Here is an 18,549-nt window from a genome sequence, read left to right as displayed (position 1 = left end):
AAATTTTAAGTTAAAGAACTTCATCACCCAGAATTCCCTATTCTTGGTTGACGGACATGCGCAGACTACGTGCGCACAGCCGCGCACGTAGTCTGCGCATGTTCCGGTTTTGTGTTGAACAGGCAAAGTATCACCGCTCCGTATTTTAAACTGCTAACTACACACCTATACTTCAGGAACTATTACTACTATGTGGATGTAAGCAAAGTGTTCTCATTCCCTCTTGGATGTGTGCAGCCAGTGAGGTACGTTTTGTTTAAGGGCTTGTTATATCTGCTCGACGGCACGGACAGCTAACTGGGATAGCGAGTGGAGCTAGCGGCTGCCGGATGGAGCAGCCAGTCAGCCAGCTTGCTAACTACACACCGGTGCTTACGTCCACATGTACTCAACGAAGTGGAAACGCCTTTGACGGTGAGTGATTACGTTTTCCTTGTGCGTTCTCCAGTCTCACCCAGCATACGTCTTTTAGCTAAGCTAACTACGGTAGCTTTACAGCGTCAAAAGACACCTCTTCACGCTATTAACGCCACTTTGTTTACGTTTCCGTGTGCCCTAAATAACTTGGCCCGATTGAATCACTTTATTTACACACTGAGTAGAACCGTGCTCGCAGCAGCTAACTAACTACTTTGTTGTTTAAAAGCGTCAGCTAAATGACACGTAATGTAATGTGCGTCTTCAATGCTTTTCAATATGTTATATATTCATTTCCTTCACAATGAGCATGAATCTAACATTAAATGATATGATTCATATGCCCCTCATTCCAATGAAATAATATACACACGTCAAGCTCATTATGGAGTTGAAACAACAAATTACTAAACTGTAAACAGTTAATATAAGAGAAAAAAATATTGTAATCAAGATAAATGTTTTTCAAAATGTGTGATTAACTAGTTAATTGTCTATAATCTGTTGACAGCCCTAATCGTATTCTGATAATACACCAAATACTACTGTAACTCTCTGCTGGCAGGTCTCCCTGCTGCCGCCATTCGACCACTGCAGCTCATCCAGAATGCAGCAGCTCGACTGGTCTTCAACCTTCCAAAATACTCCCACACCACTTCTCCGCTCTCTTCTTTGGATACGAGTGGCTGCCCGCATGCAGTTCAAAGCATTGGTACTGACGGACCACGCTGTGAATGGATCGGGAGCAGTCTACATCCGGGACATGGTGAAACCCTGCATCCCAACCCACGCACTCCGATCTGCATCTGGCAAGCTGCTTGTTCCTCCCTCACTGAGAGAAAAGCACTCGACGAGATGGCGACTCTTTGCTGTCCTGCTCCCAGATGGTGGAATGAGCTCTCTGATGACATCAGGACCGCAGAGAGCCTCTACATCTTCCGTCGAAAACTCAAGACACACCTTTTTAGACTCTACCTTGACTAAAACACTAGCAAACCGTAGCACTAACAAATGGTAGCACTTAAATTGTACTTATAATGCCACTTATCTTTAACATGTTTTGGGCGGTGATTTATTCAGTCATGTTTAGTCATATTTTGTTTTTTTTACTTGTCAATATGGTTTGGTACATGCCGAGTTAATCAATACACATTCTAAAGTGCAACGTCCATATGTGAATAAGAGTTGTATACGTTTATCATAGTCAACATGGTGTGGAAATATCCCTTATGTAGTTGGTCAATAGGAACTATAGTAGGCAGAAATAACAGCTAAGGTAATTACAGGTGGATATTTCTGGGAATTAACCTTGATTGAGACTGCATCTATGATATCTAAGATATACAGGACAAGAAAAATGCACTGGATGTGTATATGTGTTGAATCAATTATACAGACGCAAACTGGAGAACGAGACAAGTGTTGCTGTGATACTTATTGTGGTCATCGTGCCCGAGACCCGTAACAATTACTCCGCAGGTCTTTTGCAGCGGGGCAACAGCCCGGCGTCGGTGGATTCCGTTCGCGAGGCCGCAGATTCAGGTTTGAATGGAAGCCCCGAGAGTGATTTGTTTAGTCTCTTTAGTCTTTTTTGACCCGCGAGCCCGGCCGACCGCCGCCCCACCCCGACGTGCGAGAATAGGCGAAGGCCCGTTCATCGCTGCTTGCAGCTTTAATTCTTATTATTTCGCCACTTCGAACGCACTTTTGGGGACTTTATCATGTTCAAAAACTCTTGAATTTTTGCACGCGCATCAGAAGTGCGCAAAATTGACGTATGATTCGGGTCCCGCAATTAGAGGAGAGAAAAAAGAACTCTCTAGCGCCCCCCAAAGTGGCCGCAATGTTAATTTTTTTTTTTACTTTTACCGATCGACTTGGAACCTTTTCACACAGGTTCTCTTGGATGTGCTGTACACAAAAAAAATTATGGTATGCAAATGCGCCTACCGTTTTATGGCCGCCATTTTGAATTTTGTGAAAAACACGTTTTTGCGAACTCCTCCCAGACGCTTGGTCCGATTCTTACGAAATCTTCGGCAAAATGATCGTTGGCTCGATGCGATCAAAAGTTATTGAAAGAATGTTGATATCTCATTTTTCAATAAAGTTATGGACCAATGAAGTTTGTAGGTTTGTGTCCTGAAAGTTCAAAGGCCTATAACTTTTTTTTTTTCTAACCGTCATTTTCACCAAATTTTGAGGACATGTTCACAATGAGTCCTAGAACATCCCCAAATTTTCCCAGAATATTTGAACATTAGGGGGCGCTGTGGTGATTCTGTGTATTTTTGGCCATTTCCTTCAATTTTTGCATTTACAAACGAACGAACTCCTCCGAGAGTTTAAATCCGATCCATTTCAAAATTTGGCAACTGGTTCCTGACAGCCTTGGGGTCAAAAGTTATTAAAATCAAGAGTTTTCATAAAACCACCTGGGCGTGAGCTTGCGTGCAGTTTGGACAATTTTGGACGATTTTTTTCCAAAATGTAAAATGGTATAACTCCAAGGAACATTGATATTTCTGGCTATAAATGTATATTCATGATGCTTGTGTAGGCCTTTAAGTAATGCCATGCAGTGATTTTCGAAAAAGTATAGCGCCACCTATTGGCTTAGGTCAATGCAAAGTTTGTACATTTACATGTCCATTTCCCAGCCCTTTAATCTGATCAACTTCAAATCTGGGAATATAAGACGTAAGACTGTGACGATGGCTCACAGTGAGAATTGGGAGTTTTGGACCAACTTTGTGGCTGTGACGTCGCCATATTCGCATGAAAGTTCAAGCACATCTTCTGAGCCTCGGCACACTCCAAAACTCTTGAAAACCTCTGTGAGTATCCTACGTGATGACCTTTACAGACCTGATGTGCAGTTTTGGATCAAAAGTGAAAAATTGCCTCCATTGCGCCCCCTGGAAGATTTTGACGAAGCCCCGCCCGCACCCTGTTTGACCGACAAGTCCGCTGATTTTTTACCAAATGTATTAAAGGGAGACTTAAAAAAGTCTCTGAGGAATTTTCTCTAAAACAAACAGGAAGGCAGTTATAATTTTTTTAGTGTGAATATTTCCTGTATTTTTGGCGGAGAGTGACCGATCCTATTTCAGTGAGTTTTCGAATTCTCAAACCCATCAGAAGGTTTAGCTCTCCTGGTAAGAAACCGCCCCCCCGATCCTATGGTCGTGAGATCGTGTCCCGGCGAAATCAATTTTTTTTTTTCCTCCTCTTTTTAAACGCGTGTCTTCTGATCTAACGAACAAAATGATTCAGTTTACTCTCCTTGCTGAGGTTATGGACTTTGTACACTTAAGAGCAGGTATGTCAAACTCGTTTCAGTTTAAGGCCAGAAACTGCTCCGTGGCCGCGCATACAGCTGACAGAAGAAGGTAAGGCTGATGCAGGACAGCTGGCTCACGGCGCAGCCGTTTGGCAGCGTGTCGCGGGTTTGACATATCTAACCTAGACAAATAACACGGACAGTTCAATATATTTACATCTGGATTTAAATACACGTATTCTGCAACATACGGGTGGAGATGCAAACACGTTTGGTGATGTAAATAGATGTTACGGGGAAATTTTAAGTTAAAGAACTTCATCACCCAGAATTCCCTATTCTTGGTTGACGGACATGCGCAGACTACGTGCGCACAGCCGCGCACGTAGTCTGCGCATGTTCCGGTTTTGTGTTGAACAGGCAAAGTATCACCGCTCCGTATTTTAAACTGCTAACTACACACCTATACTTCAGGAACTATTACTACTATGTGGATGTAAGCAAAGTGTTCTCATTCCCTCTTGGATGTGTGCAGCCAGTGAGGTACGTTTTGTTTAAGGGCTTGTTATATCTGCTCGACGGCACGGACAGCTAACTGGGATAGCGAGTGGAGCTAGCGGCTGCCGGATGGAGCAGCCAGTCAGCCAGCTTGCTAACTACACACCGGTGCTTACGTCCACATGTACTCAACGAAGTGGAAACGCCTTTGACGGTGAGTGATTACGTTTTCCTTGTGCGTTCTCCAGTCTCACCCAGCATACGTCTTTTAGCTAAGCTAACTACGGTAGCTTTACAGCGTCAAAAGACACCTCTTTACGCTATTAACGCCACTTTGTTTACGTTTCCGTGTGCCCTAAATAACTTGGCCCGATTGAATCACTTTATTTACACACTACTACTCGCAGCAGCTAACTAACTACTTTGTTGTTTAAAAGCGTCAGCTAAATGACACGTAATGTAATGTGCGTCTTCAATGCTTTTCAATGTTATATATTTATTTCCTTCACAATGAGCATGAATCTAACATTAAATGATATGATTAATATGCCCCTCATTCCAATGAAATAATATACACACGTCAAGCTCATTATGGAGTTGAAACAACAAATTACTAAACTGTAAACAGTTAATATAAGAGAAAAAAATATTGTTATCAAGATAAATGTTTTACAAAATGTGTGATTAACTAGTTAATTGTCTATAATCTGTTGACAGCCCTAATCGTATTCTGATAATACATGTTGGTGCTCAAATACTTTCAGATGCCACGTGCAAAGTCATGCCACCATCAATGGGAATGGCACATTGGACACGTGGCTTTCAACTCCAGCGAGGTGGGAAAGCATTTCTTTATGTATATTTTGTTCTGTCTGCATAATTGTAAAACACAGACACCCAACTAATTCTCTCCTTCCCCGACTCGGACACTCAGGTGGCGGCACGGATCTCTGCATGTCTGACTGACATCTCCCAGTGGATGTCCGCCCATCACCTGAAGATCAACCCCGACAAGACTGAACTACTTCTCTTCCCTGGAAAAAACTCGCCCACTCAGGACCTGACTGTTAACTTTGGCGAACACCGTTAACATCAGGAGAATACGACCCCTTCTCACTCAGAAGGCGGCGCAGGTACAGATTCAGGCTCTTGTCATCTCTCGCCTCGACTACTGTAACTCTCTGCTGGCGGGTCTCCCTGCTACCGCCATACGACCACTGCAGCTCATCCAGAATGCAGCAGCTCGACTGGTCTTCAACCTTCTGAAATACTCCCACACCACACCGCTTCTCCGTTCTCTTCATTGGTTACTAGTGGCTCCCCGCATCCAGTTCAAAGCATTGGTACTGACGTACCACGCTGTGAATGGATCGGGACCAGTCTACATCCGGGACATGGTTAAACCCTACATCCCAACCCACACACTCCGATCTGCATCTGCCACGCTGCTTGTTCCTCCCTCACTGAGAGAAAAGCACTCGACGAGATGGCGACTCTTTGCTGTCCTGGCTCCCAGATGGTGGAACGAGCTCTCTGATGACATCAGGACTGCAGAGAGCCTCTCCATCTTCCGTCGAAAACTCAAGACACACCTTTTTAGACTCTACCTTGACTAAAACACTAGCAAACCGTAGCACTAACAAATGGTAGCACTTAAATTGTACTTATAATGCCACTTATCTTTAACATGTTTTGAAACTGCTTAGTTAATGAAAAATGTACTTTCTTGTTACTTGTTCTTCTGAGTTTGTATCTCTATGTGGAAATGCACTTATTGTACGTCGCTTTGGATAAAAGCGTCAGCTAAATGACATGTAATGTAAAAGCCTTCTTCCTGTGTTCTTACAACAGCATTCCATTACATATCGATGTAATAATTTGGCCTTCTTTTTTTCTTCCAGCACACGGCACAGGTTGGCGTCACAATCATGGCAAAGTTGACTGGACCACAGCGGAAAATTATCCTTCCAGAGAAGAAGTTATTTACTTCTACAACGAATGGAAGAGTTACAACTTCCAGATGACAGCTCGCCGCTCATCCTTCTGGGCAACTTGAACATCCGACAGAACTTATGTGACCTACTGCGTTTTATTTTCTCCTTTAGCTGTCATTTAAGTATTAAAATTCGCTGTATTTTTGCAAGAGAGGCACCAATCCTATTTGAGTGACGTTTCGATTGTGAAATTGTATTGGACCATATAGGTCATCTGCAGAGCGTTGGCCCCTGGCGCAGTAAACCAGGGTTTGATTCTTGGCATGCACAAGACTCCTCATGTGACTTAAAATGAATCCAGAATGCAATATTTGTTCAGTATGCAAGGGCAGTGATTTATTTAGTCATGTTTGGTCATGTTTTGGTTTTTTTTACATGACAATATGGTTTGGTACATGCTGAGTTAATGAATATACATTCTAAATTGCAATGTCCATATGTGAATAAGAGTTGTATATGTTTATCATAGTCAACATGGTGTGGAAATATCCCTTATGTAGTTGGTCAATGGGAACTATAGTAGGCCGTAATAACAGCTAAGGTAATTACAGGTGGATATTTCTGTGAATTAACCTTAAATGAGACTGCATTTATGATATCTAAGATATACAGGACAAGAAAAATGCACTGGATGTGTATATGTGTTGAATCAATTATACAGACGCAAACTGGAGAACGAGACAAGTGTTGCTGTGATACTTATTGTGGTCATCGTGCCCGAGACCCGTAACAATTACTCCGCAGGTCTTTTGCAGCGGGGCAACAGCCCGGCGTCGGTGGATTCCGTTCGCGAGGCCGCAGATTCAGGTTTGAATGGAAGCCCCGAGAGTGATTTGTTTAGTCTCTTTAGTCTTTTTTGACCCGCGAGCCCGGCCGACCGCCGCCCCACCCCGACGTGCGAGAATAGGCGAAGGCCCGTTCATCGCTGCTTGCAGCTTTAATTATTATTATTATTTCGCCACTTCGAACGCACTTTCGGGGACTTCATCATGTTCAAAAACTCTTGAATTTTTGCACGCGCATCAGAAGTGCGCAAAATTGACGTATGATTCGGGTCCCGCAATTAGAGGAGAGAAAAAAGAACTCTCTAGCGCCCCCCAAAGTGGCCACAATGTTAATTTTTTTTTTTACTTTTACCGATCGACTTGGAACCTTTTCACACAGGTTCTCTTGGATGTGCTGTACACAAAAAAAATTATGGTATGCAAATGCGCCTACCGTTTTATGGCCGCCATTTTGAATTTTGTGAAAAACACGTTTTTGCGAACTCCTCCCAGACGCTTGGTCCGATTCTTACGGAATCTTCGGCAAAATGATCGTTGGCTCGATGCGATCAAAAGTTATTGAAAGAATGTTGATATCTCATTTTTCAATAAAGTTATGGACCAATGAAGTTTGTAGGTTTGTGTCCTGAAAGTTCAAAGGCCTATAACTTTTTTTTTTTCTAACCGTCATTTTCACCAAATTTTGAGGACATGTTCACAATGAGTCCTAGAACATCCCCAAATTTTCCCAGAATATTTGAACATTAGGGGGCGCTGTGGTGATTCTGTGTATTTTTGGCCATTTCCTTCAATTTTTGCATTTACAAACGAATGAACTCCTCCGAGAGTTTAAATCCGATCCATTTCAAAATCTGGCAACTGGTTCCTGACACCCTTGGGGTCAAAAGTTATTAAAATCAAGAGTTTTCATAAAACTACCTGGGCGTGAGCGTGCGTGCAGTTTGGACAATTTTCGAAGATTTTTTTCCAAAATGTAAAATGGTATAACTCCAAGGAACATTGATATTTCTGGCTATAAATGTATATTCATGATGCTTGTGTAGGCCTTTAAGTAATGCCATGCAGTGATTTTCGAAAAAGTATAGCGCCACCTATTGGCTTAGGTCAATGCAAAGTTTGTACATTTACATGTCCATTTCCTAGCCCTTTAATCTGATCAACTTCAAATCTGGGAATATAAGACGTAAGACTGTGACGATGGCTCACAGTGAGAATTGGGAGTTTTGGACCAACTTTGTTGCTGTGGCGACGACATATTCGCATGAAAGTTCAAGCACATCTTCTGCGCCTCGGCAGACTCCAAAACTCTTGAAAACCTCTGTGAGTATCCTACGTGATGACCTTTACAGACCTGATGTGCAGTTTTGGATCAAAATTGAAAAATTGCCTCCATTGCGCCCCCTGGAAGATTTTGACGAAGCCCCGCCCGCATCCTGTTTGACCGACAAGTCCGCTGATTTTTTACCAAATGTATTAAAGGGAGACTTAAAAAAGTCTCTGAGGAATTTTCTCTAAAACAAACAGGAAGGCAGTTATAATTTTTTTAGTGTGAATACTTCCTGTATTTTTGGCGGAGAGTGACCAATCCTATTTCAGTGAGTTTTCGAATTCTCAAATCCATCTGAAAGAATAGCTCAGTGAGTAAGGTGTTGGCCCCCCGATGCTATGGTCGTGGGATCGACTCCCGACGAAATTATTTTTTTTTCCTCCTCTTTTTAAACGCGTGTCGTCTGATCTAACGAACAAAATGATTCAGTTTACGCTCCTTGCTGATGTGTTTGACTTAAACAACTACACTTAAGAGCAGGTTTGTGAAAATCGTTTCAGTTTAAGGACAGAAGCTGCTCCGTGGCACATGAACAGAATGAAACAGCAGACTGAGGCACTCAGCTGGCGGACCGGGCAGCTGGTTGCGAGTTACGACACATCTAACCTGGACAAATAACACGGACAGTTCAATATATTTACATCTGGATTTAAATAGACGTATTCTGCAACATACGTCATGGTGATGTTACTAGAGAAAATGGTGCGGCCCCTTTAAGAGCTACACGCACGGGCTACGGAGGGGGAGAGCGCATGAGGAAGTTGTGTTGTTGTTGTGATGACGGAGTGGATGTAGCGGCCGGAGAATTGTCTGTACTGTAACTTTGTTACTCAGTGTTAGATTAATAAATCCTCAAAGAAAGTAAAGCGGACTTTTATTCACCAACCCCGGGACGAAGGGAATTAACCCCAAAGTTTACTTAGCCGACAGTACTTTGGCCCTGGAGCAGACAGCAACGCCTCCCCCTGCAAACTCCGACTACGGTCAGAGACGGACCGGCAGGAAAGGTGAACACAAGGCTAACGAAGTTAATTGTCAACATTAATGTGCCTGTCATGGTATGAGGCCAGACGTGAGTTGTGTTCTACATTCAAGAGGGTTTTTATTTAGCACTGAACAATAACAACCAGCATACGTCTTTTAGCTAAGCTAACTACGGTAGCTTCACGGGGATAAAAGACCCCTCTTCACTCTATCAGCGCCACTTTGTTTACGTTTCCGTGTGCCCTAAATAACTTGGCCCGATTGAATCACTTTATTTACACACTTTGAGTAGAACCGTGCTCGCAGCAGCTAACTTAACTACTTTGTTGTTTAACTTCATTGTCTATAATCTGCCCGCAGCGTGCAGCCGGGCGCAGCTAAATGACACGTAATGTATTGTGCGTCTTCAATGCTTTTCAATATGTTATATATTTATTGCCTTCACAATGAGCATGAATCTAACATTAAATGATATGATTAATATGCCCCTCATTCCAAAGAAATAATATACACACGTCAAGCTCATTATGGAGTTGAAACCACAAATTACTAAACTGTAAACAGTTAATATAAGAGAAAAAAATATTGTAATCAAGATAAATGTTTTCAAAACGTGTGATTAACTAGTCAATTGTCTATAATCTGTTGACAGCCATAATCGTATTCTGATAATACACGTTGGTGCTCAAATATTTTCAGATGGCCCGTGCAAAGTCATGCCACCAGTCTGAGGACATCACTGGGAATGGCACATGGGACACGTGGCTTTCAACTCCAGCGAGGTGGGAAAGCATTTCTTTATGTATATTTTGTTCTGTCTGCATAATTGTAAAAGACTTCTTCCCGCATTCGTACAACAGCATTCCATATCGTGTGACTCTCGATGGATGTAATAATTTGGCCTTCTTTTTTTCTTCCACCACACGGCACAGGTGGGCTTCACCGCGGGCAATCGTGGCAAAGACCCAAGTCGACTGGACCACAGCGGAAAATGATCCTTCCAGAGAAGAAGTTATTTACTTCTACAACGAATGGAAGAGTTACAACTTCCAGATGACAGCTCGCCGCTCATCCTTCTGGGCAACTTGAACATCCGACAGAACTTATGTGACCTACTGCGTTTATTTTCTCCTTTAGCTCTCATTTAAGTATTAAAATTCGCTGTATTTTTGCAAGAGAGGCACCAATCCTATTTGAGTGACGTTTCGATTGTGAAATTGTATTGGACCATATAGGTCATCTGCAGAGCGTTGGCCCCTGGCGCAGTAAACCAGGGTTTGATTCTTGGCATGCACAAGACTCCTCATGTGACTTAAAATGAATCCAGAATGCAATATTTGTTCAGTATGCAAGGGCAGTGATTTATTTAGTCATGTTTGGTCATGTTTTGGTTTTTTTACATGACAATATGGTTTGGTACATGCTGAGTTAATGAATATACATTCTAAAGTGCAATGTCCATATGTGAATAAGAGTTGTATACGTTTATCATAGTCAACATGGTGTGGAAATATCCCTTATGTAGTTGGTCAATGGGAACTATAGTAGGCCGTAATAACAGCTAAGGTAATTACAGGTTGATATTTCTGTGAATTAACCTTAAATGAGACTGCATTTATGATATCTAAGATATACAGAACAAGAAAAATGCACTGGATGTGTATATGTGTTGAATCAATTATACAGACGCAAACTGGAGAACGAGACAAGTGTTGCTGTGATACTTATTGTGGTCATCGTGCCCGAGACCCGTAACAATTACTCCGCAGGTCTTTTGCAGCGGGGCAACAGCCCGGCGTCGGTGGATTCCGTTCGCGAGGCCGCAGATTCAGGTTTGAATGGCAGCCCCGAGAGTGATTTGTTTAGTCTCTTTAGTCTTTTTTGACCCGCGAGCCCGGCCGACCGCCGCCCCACCCCGACGTGCGAGAATAGGCGAAGGCCCGTTCATCGCTGCTTGCAGCTTTAATTAATCTAGTTATTTTTTCCTTAAATCCCTTGTATGTGAAAGGAGAGAATCAACGGATGTGCACTATATTCTGTCCCATCGGATCATTCCCCGTTGACCAACGAGTTTTTAATGAGGAGCACAGTAACATTAAGCCGCCTTTCCTCTCCATCAACAGCAGGATTATTTCTGCTGCAAAATGAAAACATACTGCATAAATAATCAGTATTTCTAATTCTGCTCATGATTGTGGTCCTTTAATGCAGCCAGCATGTGTGTTTTGTCTTCTTTACCACAGCAGTTTGTGTACCATTTTACCTAATTCTATTATGTTTATAAAAAAATATTTTTGAATACTTAGACCTTCCACTTCAAACACACTGTAGCTCAATACTCATTCAGCTCTACATACTTATGTTCATCGCTGGCTTTCTTTTCTGGTTTCTCTCAGAGTGACTGACAGGGCAGAGCGCACATCTGCAGCCTGCGAGGAGGCCGGTTTCTGTGGCAGCTGTTTGATCGCCGAAGGGGGCGATGGTGATGAAAAGAAAGTCCCTTCATTGAGCGACTTTAAACTGACCATCTGCAACACTACGGTCTACTGAGAGTGTGATTTGGGGACAAACCAGTGCAAAGCATCCTTTGAATCAAACCAAACTTTGGAATAAAAAGCACTAATGGTGAAGGGATTGTCCGTGTGTAGCACTGCTCTAGTTTCTAGATCACTCAAAGCGCTTTTAACTCGTCCTGTCATCATTGCCCCCGTTCACACCCATTCACACACTGATGAAACCTGCCACCGCTAACACGCCACACCATTCACCTCGCCCTGGTCAAAGCCACAGGAGCAATTTAAGGCCTTTTAAGTATTTTAGGCCAATGCCACCCGGACATTGGTGGAGCCAGGGATCGAACCGCCGAACCTTTGATTAAAGGCCGACCCCGTTCTCCACCGAGCCACAGCCGCCCGCAGCGACAAATACTTTCACTGATTACAAAGAAAAGGAAATCACTTCAACGGCATTTGCCTTTAGTGAAAGAAGATGTGAAAAAGTTTACTCGCAGGTGTTGTCGTGGTTCACGTTACTTTTACATTCACTGCTTTCATCACCGAGGGCAGATTTATAAAGAAGCAGTAAAGTTTAACCTGGAAAGACAGAGAAGGGACAATGGCTATTTGAGAAAATGAGTTTAGGCCATTAGTATGCAAAGCTTATGGTAGCATGCACATCAACTCATTTTACTACAGAAGGACACTGCAGGCTCGAACACACCTAAATCCACTTCAGATATGACAGGCACCTGAAAACAGACAGGCTGAAACCTGCGCTTTACTCCTTCCCCCGGGGCATAACACAGAAAATGAAAAACCTGTAAGAATTGATTCCCTGACGAAGCTGGACCAGGCTGATGTGCTATGTATGGAATATATGTCTGCTGGAGATAGAAGTACTTACCTTCTCCCCATTGATTCCCATTTTCCCATCTGATCCAAGTTCCCCCTGAAATGACAGGATTAAAAGTTAAAAGGAAAGGAAATTACCTTTGGAAGGGTTATACATTAATCTGTTTTTTCACACTTTTACACCCTGAAGGTCTTCATAATTTGCTAAAGTAAATGTTCCTTTAATAACACAATTCTTATTAGAAGGACAAACACACACACACATAGAAAGAATGAAGGTTAACTTGATTAGACAGTGCAATTCTTAAAATCTGCATTGCAGAGGGGGCCCTGTATTGCAGAGAATTATTTTTAGTCCCGACAACTATTTGTTAGCTTTTTTTGCAACCGGCTTTAATCGAAAGAGCATGAAAGTGGATGCAGAAGATTACCATCCAAGCAGGATTCTGGTCAGTAGTAATGTGCACAGGGAAAAACAGCCAAATAGTGCTTCAAAAGGTTCGCTTCAATCTGTGTGCCGCTTTATTTTGAGATTGTGATAAAAGTTGTCATTCCATGAAACCAGCAAGAGATGAGCATAACCACACATGTGTGAATTATTTGCAAGAAGCAGGTTAGATATCAAACAGTAATGAATGCAATGATCCAATGTGTTTACATCAAAAGGGATTGTGTGGGAGGGGAGTGTGAAATATTTTTTTAATGTTGCGAAGATGATTAGATATCACCAACATAAGACATTAAATGCATTCATTAGGAATATTTTTAGTCAATGTGAGGATGTCTCTCGGCTTGGAACTCTTAAAGCATCTAGGAGCTTTAGCAGCTCCAAATTAACAGTTTAAGCACATCAACATACAAATAAAAGCACCATGGAGCTCCACAATCTAATCAGAGCACCGTACAGATGGACTGTTTGATGTAAGTATGCTATTTCGATCATGTATGTAAAACGAGTTATTGTGGATACCAAAATGTGTCCACAGTCACACGCAAATACCAACATGTCGGCAGGATGGGTTTCACATGCACTGTCATGTGCCACGTGCCAGGACAAAAAAATCCTTCCTGAATGCATCTATTTATAAAAGTAAAACTATGCTAAAGGTGTGAGAATAGATGTGTTTGTCCTCTTCAACTGAAGATATAACATAACTCAAGTTTAAAGCTTTAAAAAACTCACTTCCAGCTCATTTGAACTGAGCTTAGCAGGGAACCACGCACACATGTTGGGAAGCAGATAGCAAATTCCCAGCAATATTGTTTGTATCACTGCATAATTTCAGCTCCAGCAAGGTCTATAGTACAGGTAATATGATACTGTATGGAATAAGCTGGGAGAGGCTTATTCCCACAAATATAGCATCTTAGAGGCTTATTTCCACAAATATCGTTCTGATCACCGATTCTCCTTAAGCTACCGAGCCCCTGCTTTCCACACACTCTGCCAGAAATATGGGGGACATCTTGGAACTTGTTGTGAGAGTGTAATCTATACAGTTTCATGACCTCAGCTGGCCCAAAAAGCTCAAGCAAATGCCATATTATAATGTCCAAGAGACACCATATCTTTACTCTTACATCAACAGCTGCGTGACATCGTTGTTCTCACTGACTGAGTGGGATTTTGTCCAAGGGACACCACGCAAGAAAGAAGAGTCAAATATAAATAGGGCAGAACCGGATTAACTGATGAGGAGTTAAGGTATAACTGACTATGAAACAAGGTACTCAGCATTAGCATTAATGCCAATACTACTGGTTGTGCGTTTGGAGTCGATTTTCTTGTGCACTGTTGTGTGGCGAAAAGGCTTTAGCCCGACTCCTAAACTTCATCTCAGAAAGAAAGAGGCTGTGCCGCTGAGTTTTTTTTCCACATTACAAGTATCAAGCTTCATCTGCGAATGTCCCCCACAGTGAGCTTAACATCTTCTATATGTATAAATCCAGGATTAAGCCACCACTCACGTCCAAGAATTATCCCATTTTCTGCCGATGCAAAACCCGCTACCGCAACCATCTGCAGTACAATCAATCACCTCAATACAATGAAAAGTCTAGCAGATATGAATATTTCCTTGCGTTGCATTTTCAAGATAAGATCACAATCCCGCACCCTCTTTTTCCAATGCATGGAATTACTAGAGGACATTCTTACTTCAAGACACAGAAACAACAGCTGTGTACTGGCATTACACAAAAGGGTGCTTCCTAGAGATTGGACCTATCCCCAAAGAGATAAAAGAGATAAACACATGCGTCCCAGATGTCATATTTAATGGCCTACAATCAAACTGATGGCAGCATCTCAGAACGCAAAAAGGAAGCATCATGCACAGTGAGCATGTGAAATCTTGCAATTCTCTTGGCTCTTTTGGATTGTAACAGCAACATCCCATTACAGAATATGCACGGAGACAATCTTAAAACTTCAATTGAAACGCGCACTTTCCTCACAATTTAAACGTCCACAGCGAGCCATTTGTGGAGAAGCCTGAAGGGCATAACTGATCGTCACCCACAGATCCCCCCCCACTTCTCCCCAACCTTCTCCTACTACAACGACAGGGACACAATCCCTTACTGGCTTCGCACCCGGGACTACGTGCCAACTGTGACCAATGGAGCACCGTGCACCATCCAGCATGCACCATCCGCCGGGCACCATCCAAGCACCCGCAAGCTGATTTTTTAATTTGATTTTGTGATTGCTTCATATTCTGTGTTGCTGTTGCAGGGGTCAACGCGAAGGCAAGCCAGTGATTTGATCCAATGCTGTTAGAAAATCATCTTAAAGACGGTCTGAGACAGTTTCCATAAATCACCAAGCAAATAAGTGCCCCTTGCTTTTCACTGCATCAAAAAAAATAAAACTTGTATTCACAACGGGTGCTCTCACCTGAGGAGATGTCAATCACAACTTTAATCACAGCTTTGAGGGGGAAAGTAACGCCGGAGAATTTTGATGGTGTGGTTTTTTTTAAGTAGTTCCATCAGTGAGTAGCCTACCTCCTGCCCTGGCTCTCCTGAAGGCCTGGCCTCCTCCGCGTCCCCCTGCGACGGGAGCAACAGACGGGACACTTAGTGAAAGGTCTCTCGTTCACACATTAGAGAATAGCTTCGTGACGGCTTGTCATTGCAGCGGCGATCGTTCTCCCACAGCTGTCCCACAAGTTGCTGTTGACACAGTGTCTCAGCAGCTGCAGACCAGGATACGGTTTCCCAACAACTGGAAAGCACGAATCCGAACCTTGTTAGGGTTCATTGTATCGTCTTAATGAATGAATTTTCTTGTTTAAAGGACGGGCACAGGGCAATTACAGAAGAAAGCGCGTGTGGGGGGAGTGGGGGGGGGTGACGTTATACAGGCCGGTGGAGGGCGAGATGTGAGACAAAAGGGAAGACGATTGTCCACAGTATTTTTAAGAGATAGAAGATAGGAGGTAGATAGTGTAACAAAATAAGCTCACGAAGACTTGCTGCAAGCTGAGAGTCTAATTAAACGTGATTTTCATTCACGTTCACATCTTCATTACTGGAATTCAATAGGGCTTTGTTTAGGAAGAAGAGGGAAATGTGGCAAATCCTAATAACTGAGATGCCATCTCCAAAGTATGGGTTATGAACCACGTGCTTCTAGAAAACACAATCCGTCTACAATTTTAAATACTTCCGTGAAATTACTGTTGTCTGACTAGACAATAAGAAAATGGCGAGTTATTACATTTTCCCTGGAAAGACGGTCTTCACGAGACAAAGTAAAATTCATGGTTGCTGATGCTGATTTGTTAAAAACAGATACGCTTCTGAGAAAAAAAAACATGGGGACGTATATGTTTCACAGTGCTCTCAATTCTTCTTTAATGTACCACGTAATTACTGGTACAAACCCCCTTTTTAGAAAAGCTAATAACGTTTTCACACTGATGGATACGATAGAAAAAAATGGAAGGTTTTGACAACTAATTGAAATTCACCGTCAGCGGAATAATGAAGCGTGTGGAATAAAATTCCAAGAACTATTCATTTGCGAGGTACAATGGCTATAAATTGAATTAGAGACTGCTAATTGAAAACACAAGCCGTGGGGGCAGGAGTGTTCTAAATGGTCAAAAACAAATTGAAGGCATTGTAAAAGGGGAAGAGGTTTTAATTTCACCCTGATGCCTGTGTTTTTTCTTACGCATGTACATGCAGGAGCTGTGAAGCTACCAGGGTTTATGTTCAAGGCCATAGAAAATGGATTTCCTTTCAAGTAAGCTGCATTCTTATGACCCAATCCTTATCTATTTAATTTCCTGAGGGATTCTGGATTAATCATAGTGGTTTAATCCCTTCGCAGTGCATTAGAATCCTCCATCCAACTCTCGCCTGTAAAGCAGGATAGTACTTTCTGTTGGAGTAACACAGCCAAAGTAATCCCGGCACACTTTCCTAAGGAAACCTCTGTGAAGGTCACCAAGATTGGCCTGCACCTCTCGTTATGGGTTTTTTAAATGCTCTAAATTTCATAACTGTTTTAGGAATAATCTGTACCAGTAAGGGTAAATTATTAATAAGTATACTCTGAATCTTTAATCTTGAACTGAGATTCTTGTGTTGCTCATTGAAAGTCTCATGAGTTTACCTTATTAATAGTATTTTCTATGACTTTGTTACCCCTGTTTGATGCATTAGAATGTACATTTGAAAAAAGACTCCCTTGGAAATTCTGGGATAAAAATAAATTAAACAGAGGTCCCAAAGACGAAAAAAGAGAACAGGAATTACTACATATGATTATGTCAAGGCAAGATGTTTCTTATTAACTGCACAAATTGCTAAAAAGTATTAACATTTATGTCGTTTTTTATCCCCCTGTGTTATTGCCATATGAACATTTGCAGCCAGACTTGTTGTCCTCAAGTATCTGCTCCCTGCTAGTAAATAGCAAACTGGATATTGTTCAACATCATGTCATACGCAGACATTTCTTTTTTCCCCACACTGGTTTCAGCTTTCATTCAGAAGCAACTATTCATTATATGTTAATTTGAGGAGATGAACAAGGGGATTGGGACAGCAGAAAGATTTAAATTAACAAAAGGAGGAAGCTCTGAAGACCAGGAGGAACTCATGGGAAGGAGTAGTTCAGAAATTTATGCCATTCACTTTTTAAACAATAATAACTATTATTACAAATGCAGACAAGAAAAGCTTTAAACCTGAGATGAAATTGATCACTGTAAGCAGTTATTATCATAACTAATATGTCTTCATTTTTCCCTGTCCTCCTGCATTTTTCAGTTTTCACAAAGTGAAAATGACTCTCTTCTTCTCATCATAATTTAACGTGCAGTCAGCTGCAGCCTCAGGTAGCCAGCTAACAGTTGAAGCAAAGTATTATGCCATTAATGTAAAAAATAGAATCATCATTGTTTTAGCAGCATTTGAGGAGGGATTCAGTCACAATACCACTGTGATCCCTATTGATAATTTTTTTTTAAAAATGCCATAAAATCAATTGCTCTCCGTAGCAACAACATCGGTTTGGATCAGTGGCAATAAAAAATAAAGAGCTGTGTAAATTGTTTGTGTACCTACCGTAACATGAATAATAAGCCTTTGAGTTAAACATGATATTGTGTATTGAGTTCAGCTGATTTTAAGGTTAATGATTGAGATTTACCTCATCTCATGACGAACAAATTATATTTAACTGAGCACACTATTAATCCAGACATTGGTTCCAATAAATTCATAAAAATAACCAATATATGAAGACACTTCCTTTCCGAGTAAAATGGGTGTGAGTGTCATCAACTGTACCAGTTAGTCTTGAATGTCTTGCCCCCATTCAAGTTTTTCCTTAACTTCATTGATTTAGTGTTTAAGGCTATAATAGGATTTGTTGTGAATTTCTCTTGTGTAG

At 41.8% G+C, this 18,549-nt stretch overlaps 1 protein-coding gene and 1 long non-coding RNA gene across 4 annotated transcripts in view; one reads left to right on the top strand and one right to left on the bottom strand.

Annotated features, from left to right (window-relative positions):
- Positions 1-18,549, bottom strand: part of LOC119214063 (collagen alpha-1(XIX) chain) — a 113,220-nt gene that overhangs the window by 82,525 nt on the left and 12,146 nt on the right. For 2 of the 3 annotated variants that reach the window (XM_037465484.2, XM_062566584.1), the window contains exons 10-11: positions 15,648-15,692; positions 12,691-12,735 (exon numbers count right to left, since the gene is read on the bottom strand). In XM_037465484.2, the coding sequence (XP_037321381.2) occupies positions 12,691-12,735; positions 15,648-15,692 (90 nt within the window). The remainder of the gene's footprint in view (positions 1-12,690; positions 12,736-15,647; positions 15,693-18,549) is intronic. The other variant, XM_062566583.1, reaches the window with a different exon arrangement.
- Positions 9,061-11,148, top strand: LOC134135265 (uncharacterized). Its single transcript, XR_009957227.1, has 3 exons — positions 9,061-9,311; positions 9,649-10,070; positions 10,221-11,148. It is a non-coding gene; the product is annotated as an uncharacterized LOC134135265 (long non-coding RNA).

The sequence above is a fragment of the Pungitius pungitius genome, chromosome 13 (genome assembly GCF_949316345.1).
Source record: "Pungitius pungitius chromosome 13, fPunPun2.1, whole genome shotgun sequence".
Classification (NCBI taxonomy): domain Eukaryota; kingdom Metazoa; phylum Chordata; class Actinopteri; order Perciformes; family Gasterosteidae; genus Pungitius; species Pungitius pungitius.
This window is presented reverse-complemented; position numbering and strand designations above follow the sequence as displayed.